At 43.7% G+C, this 16472-nt stretch overlaps 1 protein-coding gene across 1 annotated transcript in view; it reads right to left on the bottom strand.

The window, feature by feature from the left end:
• Positions 1–15756, bottom strand: part of LOC144820077 (uncharacterized) — a 94462-nt gene extending 78706 nt beyond the window's left edge. Inside the window, exons 1-2 of the mRNA XM_078677730.1 lie at positions 15702–15756; positions 14456–14541 (exon numbers count right to left, since the gene is read on the bottom strand). Coding sequence (XP_078533856.1) covers positions 14456–14501 — 46 coding nt within the window. The 5' untranslated portion in view covers positions 14502–14541; positions 15702–15756. The remainder of the gene's footprint in view (positions 1–14455; positions 14542–15701) is intronic.
• Between the last annotated feature and the right edge of the window lie 716 nt (positions 15757–16472).

The following is a 16472-nucleotide window of genomic DNA, read 5'->3' as shown; positions in this document are numbered from 1 at the left end:
CCACCGAACACTTTAGCCACTACTTGGCTTACACCTAGAAACCTGGGCTTCTACAAATGTGGTTTCTGTTCAATGTGCCGTTGGGCTAAACACTGCACGAAACAGTTTCAATGCCCTAAAAAATAAATTTACACCATGAGGACCAATATAAATTGCACCACACGATTCGTGGTATACATTATCGAATGTAACTGTGGCAAGTTCTATGTAATAATTTAATTTAATTTAATTTAATTTAATTTAATTTAATTGCGGGTTTATATAGCGCTAGGAATCGACTCCCGGAGGAGTATCTCCACGCTTCGACCGCTGGGGAACCCGTCCTGGCTCACCCTGAGACATGGTCCCTGATGGGTATCTCTAAGGTGCGACCAAGCATCCCCGGCGGTCTGGGAGGGCCGTTGTGAAGATGAGGCAAGCTGATGCCCAGAGTTGCCGAGTGTGGTTTCTGACTAGAGTAGGCACCGAGGCGAGAATTATCGAGTCCGCTGACCCTGGTCCACGACCCTGCCGCGTCGGGAATCGAACCCTGGTCCCGGGCCGTTCTCTGCTTACGGGTCTGACGCCTCTAACCAGTGAGCCACACTTCTCCTTCACCGCCACAAAAGGGGGTGGTGATGGACGGAGCATCTGAAACAATCAAACACTCACACCCAGTCAAAAGATCTGGGTTTGATCCATCACCGTTCTTTAGCCCACTCTGCCACCCCAGTTCAGACATGGCTATATGCAAATCAGTCTGACCCTGTGCCTCATGGGAACAGTCCAGCCCGAACCACCAAGCCATGTCCTCCCTGGACCGGGAACAAGCTTCCGAGGACCGGTTTCTTTCATTCCAGCCGTCTTCAACCCGGCTTGCTTGAATCCAGTGGCAAAGTAAGCAAGGGACTCACGTCTGAGCATACCCTGCCACACTTATGGCCGCCAAAAGCGGTACAAAAGGGGGTGGTGATGGACGGAGCATCTGAATCAATCAAACACTCACACCCAGTCAAAAGATCTGGGTTTAATCCATCACCGTTCTTTAGCCCACTCTGCCACCCCAGTTCAGACATGGCTATATGGAAATCAGTCTGACCCTGTGCCTCATGGGAACAGTCCAGCCCGAACCGCCAAGCCAAGTCCTCCCTGGACCGGAAACAAGCATCCGAGGACCGGTTTCTGGCATTCCAGCCGTCTTCAGCCCGGCTTGTTTGAATCCAGTGGCAACGTAAGCAAGGGACTCACTGCTGAGCATACCCTGCCACACTTATGGCGGCCAAAAGCGGTACAAAAGGGGGTTCTATGTAGGCAGCACAATTCGTCCACTCAAGGACCGTATTTCTGAACACATGAGGGCCATACATAAGCAGGATCCCAAATATCCGGTCGCATTGCACACTGCGGCATGCCACACTCAAGGCATTGATAAACGTGTCACTTTCTTCGGAATTAACACCATGCCAACCAGCCCACATGGTGGGAATAGAGAACTCAGGCTGCGACGCCTGGAAGCGACCTGGATACTACGTCTTCGTACGGTGGAACAGGGCCTTAATTTCGACCAGGATTGGAATACTTTTTGGGAGACCTGCCTCTCCAATGTTATGTGATGTCAGATGGTATGTACCCATGTCTCAATTTACAAATGTATATTCGAACATTGGAATGTTGGGAGCTCCATTGAAAACAATGGAGTGCTCCAGGCTTATAATGGCTGGTATAAGCCCGGAGCTCCAACATTCCAATGATTCTTTGTTCACAGCTCTGGCTGTGAACAGAGGCTTCAAGGAGCCTGAGGGGATTCCAATTCCCTCATGCTCCCATAAGGCTTTGTTCTTTTTTGTTGGAACATTCTTCCCTCTAGTGGCAGAATGTTCTAATAGCCTTATAGCCCTTCGTAGCTGGACTATACCGGCTATTAAAGTCCCTCTCCCTTGTTAGAGGCCCTCGCCTTCGGCTCAGGCCTTTAACCCTGGAGGGGGCCTTTAATAGCCGGTATAGCCCTCTACGGTGGGCTATAAGGCTATATTAGGCCTCATTGAATATATACATCCAGGCTAGGATGTATCTCAGAAACATCTGGGTATAGTATTAATGCATTTTATCCAGAGCCTCTTTTTGACTGTAAACTACATGCATAAGCATGATCGTACACATGCATAATGTGCTGCTTTTTCGGTAGCTGTGACACTATCATTTTTGCAATTTCTGATTGCAATATGTAACAATGTCTTTTCCTTTTTCAAAAATCTGTCAAACCTACCATAGAGACAATACCATGCCATATTTGCTGAATACTGATTGTTTGCTGTACAATTATCGGGCATGACATTGCCATTTTTGCATACAATTTTTTTGCCTTTATGAACAAACTGATTGTTTGCTATACAATTATCGGGTGCGACATTGCCACTTTTGGATCAATGTATTCTTGTCTTAATGAACTAAACTGCAACCGGACGACTGAGAGTCTGTTAAGGAAATTGAAGCAAGTAACTAATTTGTTCTCACATGATTACTCCGATGTTAACTGTCTACCCCTTTTTTCGTGATATTATAGTAGACACCCAATTGAACACAATGTCACTGCATGTCACAGACCTAACATGTTTTAGTGGCATGTTTCTTTTCTTTTTTCCTGTCTTAACTAAACATTGCACATTCTTCTGATTGTCGATCCATGGCTTTCTTCCGTTGTTTTCCTTTTTTATTCCTTATCTTTATTTTTATTCACGTTGCCCGGGGAATGTATATACTCAACAAGCTTAACCGCTTCAGCGCGGCGCAGATTCCTGCGCTGTGCTGAACGTTCCATTGGGCTTATGGAACCATGACGGAACGGTTCCGTCATGAGAACAGCTCAACCGACGCTCATGACGGAACTGTTCCGTCATGAGCATGGAAGGGGTTAATACTTGTCATTATAATTTCTTTTAACTTAACGTTCTAGTTGCCCATATCCGGGTCCTAGACGCTTTTGCGGAGTCAACTACTTCCGCGAGGGAGTTTCCATTCCGCTTGGGGAGGTTCGTTATAGTTGTGCAGCTTGAACTGCGCATTTCAGTTGCCCCAATCCGGGTCCAACATGGAGTTTGAAATATATTGACTTCTGGGATACAAGTCACGTGTCCTTACTTGGAACACGACTCGCGCATGGCCGCACAGGAGCTCGTCTGTGTGATAATTCACCTATACTGGGTAAGTACCTCCGAACCCATGCCTGAACTTGGTATTTTGATTTCGTGAACTTGTCATTGCTGACCTTGGTCAGAATAGAGCAATTCTTACACACGGTATGCTTTTATTGTATCGTGTCTTAGGATATCCTACTTACGGGGATCTACACGCAACCTCAATACCTCTTCACAATCATACAGCCCGTGGAATATCCTGTTCATATCAACTCTGTGCTAGGTAAACGTTCCCTCTTACCTGTTCGCTGTACCCGAGTGGTACGCTAGTACTACACTAAGAGATACCCACCTCTGGCAGAGCATCCAAAACTTTCGTGTTCATTATACTCATTGTTATGACAGTATGACACGATTGAGGGACACATTGATGGCACGACCTCCAATTTATTATGCTCACGTACTGTTATGCTAAACGCTTGGGAGACTCATTGTCTAAACAACCTTATACTGGTGTGCTTGCGTATTGTTGGTACCCCCTCCTTTACCTGGTGTGCAATTTTGTGTATTACAGTTTTACCGAGATTGCATCTCCCGCCTTATTTACCCACGCAGTCTCCTTCATAATTCAATCACCCTGAATTTTATAAACTACTCGGACTCGAGCAGCTTTTATTGGGTGAGACCTCCCTCTCCTTCTCCCCAAGATGACTTTTTGGCATAGCACTAGCTAACAGATGCTAATTTCTTTTTACCCCCTTTGTTTCTCCCCCGTTTACGGGTCCGTATATCCAGGCAAAAGAAAGTCTACCACAGGGACTTTGGGACTCAACATGGTCTTTTGCCCGGCCGGGTCGGAAATATCACCGGCTAAGCGGTGAGCACTCCGAATAACTTTTTCTGGTTTTCTGTATCTTCTCTTAACTCCCGTTTGTTCAATCCCTGACTCCTTCTGTGCTTTTTTGTTCTTGTATTTCAGACCTTTTTTGTCTTTCTTCTAGAAACACAGGTATGACATGCATCCTTTTTGAAGTACCTAATCACCTTTGCACTAGTACCAGCATAATCTTACCATTGCACCCATGGTACACGATGTGCACTCGTAGAGATCACCTTCCTACGTGTATGAACTGGGGGGTTTCAACATATCAATGCCCACTTTTGCTCTTTCCGTATATCTGGTCTTCTCCTTGGCCGCACATACAAGAAAAACTTTTCACATGGCTATACTTGTTCGTTCTTCTTCCTCCCCCCCCAGTGAACATGTCAAACCCACTTCTGTCTTCTTTGTCCTTCATGTACTTTAACTGCGCACTGGTACGCATCCTTGGTTTCCACTTCGGTTTGATAGTGTTCCATTCACCCATTCTTCGTGGTTTTGAGCAAATTATCACCCTCACAAAAGTCACATAATGCGACCAATGATCTGATTGTTATTATGTTATACCTTACGTTCCAAAGTTATTTGTTTGTATCTTTCCCAGCCCTGATGAGTCGATTATTGTTTCGACTAAACACGTGTCGGCTGGCTGCCAAAATACATTAAGCGAAGATACTTCTTTTACGACACTGTGGTTTCTGTGACAGCTGTGATTCAAGTGTACATGTGTCAACCAGGACATTGAAAACAATTGTGTCATTCTATTGTTGGTTGCAGTTGGTACTTGTTAGGGTTATCATGGGGGAGGTGATGAACTAACAACACTGTTATATGAGGCGTCCCATTGCCATTGAAGTCATGAACGTTTGCCCTACATTCTCTTTCATCGCTTCCGTCTCTCCCTAAAAGCCTAATTTGAGGCCCAAAGCGACGTTTCTCGGCAGAGCACAGATTGATATCCCTCACCATTTGCCACAAAGGCGCGCTAGCCCATTGTCAATGTTTTCTAAAGCAGAAATCGCGCTAGGTTTAATAACACCATCCAGATGTTCCAAAAGTGGGAGTCCCGAGTACAAATGTGCAGTATCCTTCTCCTGTTGTTCCTTCATCCAAGACACTGCAACAGTTTTTAATTAGCAGTGTCTGGGAGAGTTTCAATAGCAAGAGTTGGAAAGCTTTTTATTATTATCACTTAATATGCCGAGCATATGGTCGTACTAATAGCCCTAGAAGCAGAGGAAGAGAAATTGACACTGTTGTTCATGAAAAAACATGCAACATCTTGAGCATTCGAAGAATTTGAGTTTCTACCCAAAAGTAAACCTCTCAGTTCTTGTGCTTTAAATATTTTGATGCATTCAAAATACTTTGCACAAAAAAACACAAAACCCAACATGAGGAATGCATTTCACAATGTATGCTGGAGTGTGCAAGAATCTATCTTCTGACCATACTTTCTTGTTGCACAGTCGGAATTGTTCCTCCTACCGTGCCTCACAAAGTAATTATACTGCTGGCTTTTAACAACAAAACCAAAACAATTGCAAGATAACATCTAAAGAAAAGCAACCATCGTCAGGAGTCACTCATGCACAATAAAGGTGTACTTTGGAGGAATAAATGAAAGTGTGACATTGGGCCAGGTTTCAGTGTGACCTTCCTTGTGTTTTTGTTTTTCTATCTAAATATGTTCACTGCTTCAAGAGATGTGGCGGAATCAAATCAGCACTGAGATTAAAAAGGCCACCCACTCACGCACATTAGTCACAGCTGTAGAGGTGCGAGTTGGATCAATATCCAACAGAGTGTGTCGCCTGGCCCATATCTAACAATTATGTATACTTGCCTTTGACCCTTTAGAGAGCTCCTCTGCCATTTTTCTAGGCTCGGCCAATATAAATCATGCATACAATTAGCTGTGTATGCCTTGAACAACTAAGCATCTGCCATCACAATTGGGAAAGGTGCTGCCCTCAACAAATCCTGCATAAGATCTTGATGGGTGAGAGGAGTTCAGTAGCCTACTGAAGGCTGGCATCCTTATGGTAAAGCAAGGAATCTGGAACTCTGCGACTGACAATTCTCGCCTGCCGTCAAATACAAGGCCTCCTTCAGAAGTGCCTCTAATGGAGTGGAACATGGTTGGTAGATTTGTACCAATTGTACACATTGGGTCTCAAGCCGAACATGAAGGGTGACGAGGCACAACCCTCCCTCTGATGCTTGACCCCTGGACTGACGATGTTTGACTGACTGTGTGTGGATGTGGGGAGCAATCTGTGCACTGGCAACACCTCGTGTTATCTTCGCCCACTCTCCCCCTAGATCTGCAAAAGCCGGTACAAGCCCTTGCAGCCCTTTAGAGGAATTCACATTTCTTGTCTGAAAGCACGAAGCACTGTTAAGGGATCAGACCAGACTGAACAATGGATCACTCTCTGAAACTACTCTTCACTGGAAGCCTGGTTCCCAGTTGAACTGTTGACCTAGTCTGGTTAAGTATGTTCTACTCGTATTATTAGATTTAAATCATCTTAAAATTGTCCTGAACAAAAATTATTACAAATACATCTCTCTTCCCCCAAAATATTTTAAAAATAGGGTCTGCAGGTATATGTGTGGGTGCTGGGGTTCAATTGAGATAATAAAACAATGGGGGGGGCAGGTTAAGATATGCCCAGGTGTGGGCATGTTAGCGAAGAGCTTGTGACGTAATGAGAGCAGCTACCGCCAGAGCTATGAAGTTTGTTAAAAAGTGAAACACAATCACCTCTGTGGACACTCCCTAGTACAACCAGAAGAAAGAGCAGAAAAGGCTACAAAATGTAATGACCACTGATGTCAAACGGCAAGTGAAAGTTCACGACAGGACACTGAGGTTCAGGCCACAAAAACCACAAGATGTCAACATACAAATTAGCCCGCTCACTGCCACCCCACCCACTCACCTCCCCAACACACAAAAAAAACCTTGACCGCATTTTCCGGAAGCCTCTGGAAAGGCGGTTAAAGAAGTGCATTAGCTATCTAACAAATCCTATATGTTAATATGCACATTGTTATAGCAGCAGGGGGCGAAGGACTGAGGAGAAAACATTTCCTGTCACCTGGCCCCACCCCGTACACCATCTCTGTCAGCGCTCCTTCCCAAACAGCCTGACTCCTCTACAGGGAGCATTGAGACCTTTTGTTATGAACGAGTGTCTGAACGGCTGCTCCCCACAACACCCTTCTGCTTGCCATTATCCATTCCCCCCTGCCCAAGTCAACTGCTGAGAGCTGATCCAAGCCCCCACCCTGTGATGTATTTCTACAAACAGGCACATGTATGTAGCTTCCAGGATAATATATATAAAACAAAATCCACATGTCTGCGTAACACACGTGCTGCAGGGGATCTAACTTCACGAATGCGTTCTGCCTGGCAGGACCCTAGCTTTCATCTAATGTAAACAGCACTATACAGAATTCCTGGGGAAGTAACATTTTTCCAAAGAAAACCGGCCTTGTTCTGGTCCAGCTGGGCGCTGCCAAAGACGAAGGGAGGCAAAGGGGGAGGATATGTGGACGACTCGTCGACTATTCATTTAAAATTCCATGGTGATTACCAGCACTAGCGCGTGCATTTCACGCGGCAGCAGGGGGAGGGGGCCTGCGCGGTTCCCTTGCGTGAGGGTGCAGCAAGGCGCGATGATTGTGACCATATGGCACCACCATATGGCGCCGCTCGCTTCCGCAAGGGAATCGCCAGATGTGCATGCGGTGCCATTGGAAGCAATGCAACGCATGCTCGTTTTTGCCCCCAGAGCTGTGCCGATGGCTTAAGGTCTCTTTCCTATGTAGCGCATGTGCGCTACGTAGGTGAGACCTAAAAAAGCTATGAAACAGGGCACCATGCTAGGGAGCGTGGCGCCCAAGCGCATTATTTAAGATATGAGGGTTTGAGGTCAGAGGGTGTGGCAAGATTTAAAAAGAAATATGAAACTGGGCATCTTGCTAGGCAGCATGAACACATGAATTAAAAAAAAAATCAGGAAACCGGACACCGTGCTAGGGACATTAATTGAAAGAATACCACGAAAGTGCGCACTGTGGTAGGCAGCGCAGCGTTTTACCGCACTATTTAAGATCCATAACAGGACAGTTTTAGTGAGGTGATGGTGAGAAGGAAAGCTAGGGAGCACGGTGCCCGAGAACATTAATTGAAAGAATTCCACGAAACTGAGCATGATGGTAGGCAGCACAGCGTTTTACCGCATTATTTAAGATCCATAACTGGACAGTTTTAGTGAAGTGATGGTGAAACGGAAAGCAGTCCACTCAATATGCACAGCTGTGGTTAATACTAATGCTGTGCAGTGGAACTCAAGGGGCTCTGCCAAGTGTGAAAAGTATTGAGGACACAGTATTATTTAATCTAAGGGTGCATGAGGGTTTCGAGGTCAAAGGGTGCAGCAAGATTAAAAAAATATATATATGAAAAGGGGCACCGTGATAGGAAGCTTAAACGCATGAATAAAAAAAAATAGGAAATCGGGCACCATGCTAGTGAGCACGGTGCCTGAGCATATTAATAGAAAGAATACCATGAAACCGGGCACCAGAGTGGCCTTTGGCCACATTATTTAAGAACCGAAGGTGCATGAGGGTCAGAGGTCAAAAGGTGCCATGGAATTCTGCATGGGTCCAGCATTTTAACCTCTTCCGTGCGGCACACGTTCAGCAGACATCACGTGCACTACCTCCGTAGTGCTGCGCACGTTCCGCTGAACGTTCTGGCCCCGCCCGCGCAATAGAATGTTCCGCACCAGCGCGGAACATTCGGCGCAGCGGAGGGGATTAATAGCGGCCAGCACCTTTCTTTCGGGGACCAGCATTTGTAAACTAAGTTGAGCATTACACAAAAACTTACAATGGCCGTTTGTTAAAAAACGAAGTGGCGTACCCGAGGACCCGCGTTTGTACACAAAGTTGCATTTTACACAATAGCGCACAACGGGCGCTTGTTAAAAAACAAAGTGGGGCGTCCGCCATTACATGAAAGCGCACAACAGGGCGCTTGGTAAACAAGGAAGGAGTCCCTAAATGCAAAGATAACAGCCCAAAAGCGTAACTAAATTGTAGTTGGTCAGTGCTGCTTGCTGCAAAACAGAAGTGACATATCGGATCGCAAGCCAACAATAAGCCAGATAACAAGAGCAATGCCATAATTAACCAATGGCAAATGGCAGGAAAAATTACCCTCATGTTGTGTTTACTAAAGGTCTTGCAACAGGGCATGCGCTGTTTACGCTCGACCTAAAAATTAGAATGTAGATGAAAGGGATAACAAAGAGTAATATAGATGCAAATGAAGGCCTGCCCATGCATACACTGACCATGAACATGTACCCGATCTAGATGATTTTAGTGTCTGATGTCACCTGTATTATAATAGCTTCAGGGTACGCTGACAGTGGATCCAGCATCCAATTTATGTAAAAGGTGGGAGGGAGTCACATCAGCCTCATACCCCCATTCATGCATCTTAAAGGCACTGTTAACAGATTGTTGTTCAGAGCACTGGAGGGGGCAATCACCCGGAAACTCGAAGGAGAGGGGGTGAGGAGGGTAGTTGGGAGAAAACAAAAATAAATGGGATAATATGCATTTGTGAATCAGGATGGATTTCTTCAGTATCTAAATCAACTTTGTGTACAATTATACTCTGGGGAAATGCCAGCCCAGGGAATAAGTCCTATGGATTGCAGGATAATATACCAGGAAATGCTTGTTTGGTATAACTTTCCAGGCTTACTACTAGTTCAAGCGGATGAATACATCTCTGAATGTAGGGGCTCATTTATGAGCTTTTGATGCCGTGCGGTGCAGCGAGTCACCTTGTTGTTCTGCGTGACAGCGAAATGGCAAGAATGTGCCCGATTTAAGGCAATATGGTGCAATCTCAACCATTCCCTTCCACCCTTTTGACATACTAGTGCCACTGCAGGCACCACAGCACGAGGATGCCTTTGTTACATTTAGGATTATTTTTGTGCAGGAAAGGACAAGTTCTTCTTGAAACACAATCCTGGGAGGCAGATTCCTTTTTTATGTGTTCTGCAGAATGCTGTTGGTGCAGCAGGGCGTGAGGGTGCAGAATGAAGCAAACATAGAAAGAGATAGAAATGAGAAGAAATAGAGATATTACTTCATCTTACGCCTCCCCTGGGAAAGTGTACAATTTTGATGCAGCCCCACATTTACAAGTTCTAGTTAATTCTGGGATGCATCAAAATATATGGGAGTTGCATGGGAACACCCACACAACACTTATGGAATACCTGTCCAGGGCAAAGTGACCCAAAGCAGGGATGTGGAATTCCTATAGCCCAGGATATATTGCTTGGGGTCATGGGCAACATGTTCTCATGTGAATTTTATCCTTGGGACAAGGAGGCCCAACCCTCTACAGTACAAACCCTTTGGCTGCCATTTTACAGTACCACATTATGGAACAGGGGAAGACATTGCCTGCAGTCTAGGTATTATTTGTGTCCATGTGTTAATGCTGTTAAAACTTGTATTTATGGTTCATTAATGCAAAGACTTTATTATTAGGGTGAGCGCCTAAAAGTTAAAAGCCTTACTCGACAGTACCCAGCCTACATTATCCACAGATCCCAACACAGCCACTAATCAATACAAGGATTGGTTAGGTCATGCTACGAATTCATTGGTTCCTCTCAAAACTGTCACTAGAAATAGAATGGCCCCTTCGGCACCATGGTTCACTGAAGAACTCAGGAATCAGAAACAACTCTGTAGAAATAGGGAGAGGCACTGGCAGAAATCCTACAATGAAGAAAATAAATCTCGCTACAAGGAGATGCTCGCTAAATACAAATCTATGATCACAGATGCTAAGAGGAAGTATTTTAGCGAACAAATAGAGAAAGCTAAGAATTCCAATAAACAACTCTACGATATTACTCAGCAAACCCCTGATTTAAACCCTCCTCCCTCTCAATCCCTTTGTGACGCACTGGCAAATTTCTTTTTCACAAAAGTTAACGATATCTATTCAGCTTTCTCCTCCAACACCAATAACCCCACACATACCATAAATCCCACTCCTCCCGATTCCTCATTCACCCAATTCAACGACATTACGGAGGCCCAAACAGCGGATATTATCACTTCCATTAAAACCGGTTCAGCCCTGGACCCTTGCCCTTTTAAAATTCTTCCCCCGGTCATGGACTCCTTGATTATGGTCATTACTCAAATCTGCAACTCTATGTTTAGATCAGGGATCTATCCTAACATACTCAAAAAAACTCTCCTAAAACCACTCTTAAAAAAACCGCATCTAGATAAGGACGACTTGAAAAACTATCGACCGATAGCCAGCCTCCGATTCTTGGCAAAAGTTGCAGAGAAAATGATGAATTTACAGTTATCAGAATTCATCGAGGAACATCACCAATTGGATAGCACCCAATTTGGGTTCCGCAAGTTCCACGGCACAGAAACCGCCTTGATCAAAGCCGCTGATGACATCAGAGTCATTCGAGATCAAGGAGGAACAGCAGTACTAGTGCTACTGGATCTATCTGCAGCTTTCAAAACGGTCGACCATTCAATCCTGGTCGATCGTGTCGAAAAATGGGCATTCGACAGGCAGCTAAGGACTTATTGGCCTCCTTTCTGTCCGAAAGAACACAGGCTGTCACCTTAGGAGCGTTCCAGTCGGCTAATCTGTCTGCCTTGCGGGGTCCCTCTAGGCTCATCCCTGAGTCCGACACTCTTTAATATCTACGTGTCGGACCTAGCTAAAGTCATCAAAGCGCATGGGATGAGCCTTACCTCATATGCAGATGATACTCAGTTAGTCCTGGCCATCAAAAATGATGGAGAAAGGGTGCCCGAGAGTTTTAAAGCAGGTATGCTGGCAATTGGAGACTGGATGTCTCCCAATTGTCTAAAGCTCAACTCCGAAAAGACGGAGGTTGTCATCTTTGGACAACTAGCCCCAAGCTGGTCGCCCGCTTGGTGGCCCTCGTCTTTCGGAACCCTTCCCAAACCCGTTCCTAAAGTAAGGAACCTGGGAGTTGTCTTCGACGAAAACCTTAACTTTGTTGCCCATGCCAACGAAATAGCGGCTACAGCTTTTCACAAGCTGCGACTAGTAAGGAAAATCATCCACTTCCTACCTGATAGTGCCGGCAAAACCCTGATAAGTTCCCTGGTGTTATCCTCACTGGACTACTGCAACGGCCTATTTGCCAATGCTCAGATCCCTGTAATCAATAAAAGGCAGACCATACAAAATGCGGCAGCAAGACTCCTTTCCAGAACCCCCAAACATAAGTCCATCGCTGACACAATCAGAAACTATCACTGGCTCCCGATCAGAAACCGGATCAAGTTTAAGACTCTATGCATCGTATACAAAGCATTGCATAAGCAAGGACCTCAGTTCCTCAAAGACCAGCTGACATCCTACTGCCCCCCAGACTACTTCGATCCACTACCTTCAACAAACTAGTGGTGCCACGCACCAAGACCGTCTCCTGGGGAGACCGCCGGTTCATGGTCACGGCACCAAGACTGTGGAACACCCTGCCTCAGTCGATCAGGACCAGACATTCCCTCAGTCATTCTGCAAAAAACTAAAAACTTGGCTGTTTAATGAGTAACCCTCCAATAAACCAGCTGTGGGGAATTTTGCAGAAGTCGCAGCGCCGTGACGCCCAAGGGCAATTGTTCGCGCTTAACCAAATGTCATAAATAAATAAATAAATAAATAAGCAAATGTGTAAGCTCAGACTGCACTACTGACTGTGGTTAGAGTATAAAAATGTGTACACGTATTTTCAATGTTTAGCAATATGAGGTAATTCATACTGCTCCAATGCAAATATTTGCAGAAGCTTGAAAGCCAGATTGATAATTCTCTGGTTTCAAAATAAAATGTTCACAAAAAAAGCAAAAAAAGATGTATCTAAACTACTAACAATGTGTAAGGTGCCATTTCTTTGCAGCATCATTTTGTAAAATGTGTTGATTTACACTAGTGTTTTAAAAAACATTCATAATGGAAAATCAGTGTAACCAGTTTTAATAAGAATATTGGAAACATACCGATAATCAAGCAGTGTTAAAGCCAGGTCTGAAACTTTTTGTCAGACTTTTGGTTTTGTCAATGCGCGACTTGTTTTGACATGGTTTTTTGTACAACCTTATTGGTGTGGAGCTGCCAGGTGCTCACCATTATAACAAACATTATTAAAAGCAAACATTGCTTTGGTTTCAAAAAGCACATATTGCACAGTAGTTCCTGGCACGGAACAAAACGACTGTGTGCCAATATGCTCCTTGTGAAGGAACGCCAAACCTAATTAGCAGACTAATTATTAAGTAAAGTGTACCCATGTCCATGGATTAAGTACAGATATATGACTTTCTTGAATCTACAAGACATTACAGAAGTAGGCCAAGTAATAGTACTCCTAGAAATTATTTGTGAACTGCATTTCAACCTGAACAAATATGCAGGTATAGAGATTTGCTCATGCAAACATCTGAGTGTTTGCAAGTTTACTTTCCCTCCAACCACTTTTTTCCCAACCCTGGAAGAAGTTATATGCCTGCCACTGTCAGGCATACATGGCCAACCTTTCTATGTATGGGAAAAGATTAGAGAAGAGTTGGTGAAAACCCTTCAAACATGCAAGTTAGTAGGTTTGCACAGACTCATAAGGGCATTCCAACCCTGAAACTGTTGCTTACCATAACTTTCAGCTGCAGTATGTAGATCTGCAGAAATGTGGCAACATAAGGGAATTGCTAGTATTCAAACCCTACTATGGAAGTAGCCTTGGCATATTCAGGGTGTCTATTTCAGAGCTCTTATATAATGAGATTGCAGCCATAATGTGTCGCTGCATTACATGGCACAAAATGGACATGTGATTTTGTTACAGGAAAAGTAGATTTATGAAGCAACCTGCCCATGGATAAGTAGATATTTTATTAAAATCCACACCCCCTGCCAAAGCATCTATTTGCACTGTGTGCGTTACTCCAGATTTCTGAAGCCACTACAAGCCACGCAAAGTTGCTTTGTGTGCTTTCAATTATCTCACTTAGAGGTTTGCATCTCACATCTGCCACATTGCATGGTGCAAACGTGGCAATTGTTTTCGGTAAATTTAAGCAGAGTATTTACGACTGACCATTTTTCAACTCCCTATATTCACCAAAATGTACTTTATTTACTAAATAAATCATTGCACTTTAAAGTGGTAACACAAGAGTACAAATATGTAGCAGATGGATTATGTGAAGCTTTGCAAGGGTCCATGATGCATAGGTTTGGAATGTCTATCTCACTTGTCCATGTAACATGATGAATTACCTGATATTCATAGTGTTCTTATGCACATTTGTGTGACATTTGTCATATGAGGTAACTTACCTGTGATCACTGTTAAAAGAAAGGAACAGAGTTGTGTGGAATCCATGGCGTTGATGTGTTTCACTCAAATGGAGTAATCCCAGCTTCTGAAAAATGTTAAGAAAATCTTTTTTGTCAATTAAGTCAAAGATTCAAGCGTTGGCATATTAGGGTGTTTATATATATATATATATATATATATATATATATATATATATATATATATATATATATATATATATACATATATAAAACACAGGTTTGAGGAAGATGTTATAGTTAGAATTTTGCATTTTAAAAACCTTAGCAATTCACTGAAAAAAAACACAGGTTACAGGAACGTCACACTTAGGTTGACATTTCACTTATACAAAACCAGAGAAATATAGCTGTTATAGTTAGCTTAGCTAACTCTTACTTGCGCCCCCGCAATGCACTGCTGATGACATCACAAAATACATCACTCATGACATGGTCCGTGGCATCACCCATGACATGGTCAGTGATATTACTCGTGACATCATTCGGTGACTGAGTGTTTCTGAAAAGTTTAAGAATGATATTTATAGCTATATCAAGAGTGCAAGTTATTCGAAACGCGCCGCCTGGAAGGTTTTCAATAAAAGCAACATCTTGCCTGAAGCCGTGGGGTCTGTCTCCTTTCGCCACGCCGTCGGTGTGGAGGTCTGGGGATTCTCATTGAATATATTTATATATATGTATATATATATGCGCCACCGTGTATTAGAAGAAAGAGTGTGTGCATGAGTGTCTGTATTGATGATTTAGTGGGTGTGTGACTGACTTATAAGAGAGTGATTAAACTTGTCTTAATGAATGTGCGGTTGAGTGACTAATCTTTGTGAATGTGTGCATCAGTCTGTCAGTTGGTGTGTAAGTGGCTGCACAGGTTGGTGAGTAGGGACATGAGTGTCTATATGGGTTATTGATTAGTTGTCTGAGTACCTGTAAGGGTGCCTGAGTGTCTGTGTGGGTGGGATGAGCATGCAAATAATCAAAGTATACTTTGTTTGGGAGAATTGCTACCTGGATCACCTAAGAACAGACACAACTATAACTCTTTCTTTATTTTCTAATAAACATTTTATCATAAACAATGAGAATCGAATGTAAATAAATCACAAGATAAGGATTAGGTCTGACCCCATTTTGCTTTGTTAACTTAGTCAGGGCCCTTACATATACTGATTTAGAACCTGCAGCAGGGGGCGCCGGTTTGGATTCTTGAAAATTGCTTGTCCCTCACCTGGTGTATAAAGAGGTCACTGCCAGTACTGGTGCTTCAGTCTGTGCTCAAAGGATCCTTCTGCACAGTGCACGCCTCTGCATGCAGACACTCTTCTTTTAAAGAGCCTGGAATGCAACCAGAGGAGGCAGAAGGTGGGAGGTCCTACTGCACAATGGCCACTCCCCTGCAACTATCTACCATGCATCCAAAATGTCTTCAACTGCTGCATCCCCAGCATGCTGATGCAACTTGAATTCCAGATTTTACAATGGTGTTAAGTGACGCAAAGTTGAGCGGAGTCTTTTAAAGGAGTTAGGGATTCGATGTAAAGACATACTATAACCTACCATTTCCACCTAAAACTTGGCAAGTAATCTTGCCCTTACACTGTACCCAAAAGAAGGGGACTGTCTACACACAAATTCCTACTCTAAAGGACTATGACACATTTGAGTGCACAGAATCGCAACAGTTGCACACTTGGTGCAAAAATATTGAATTTTGCAAGCAGTCCTTCTCGCTGTTCTATTGATATTGAAATCATGTGGACTGCAGGAGAATAAGGCAAAAATAAGCAGCCTTGTCCATAGCTGTACCCGCTAAAAAATACAGGCATAAACAAGCGCTGAAAATGCAATAGGTAACACCCTCGTTTAAGTTAAAGCAATTCTGTTTGTAATTAGGTGGCTTTTTAGCTTTGTTTCTATTAGTGTTTTTCAAACTTTCATGTACATAACATGCATATGTATGCATATATGTATATGTATGCATGCATTTATATTTGTATTT

This window comes from Lissotriton helveticus, chromosome 2_1, assembly GCF_964261635.1.
Source record: "Lissotriton helveticus chromosome 2_1, aLisHel1.1, whole genome shotgun sequence".
NCBI classification, from domain to species: domain Eukaryota; kingdom Metazoa; phylum Chordata; class Amphibia; order Caudata; family Salamandridae; genus Lissotriton; species Lissotriton helveticus.
This window is presented reverse-complemented; position numbering and strand designations above follow the sequence as displayed.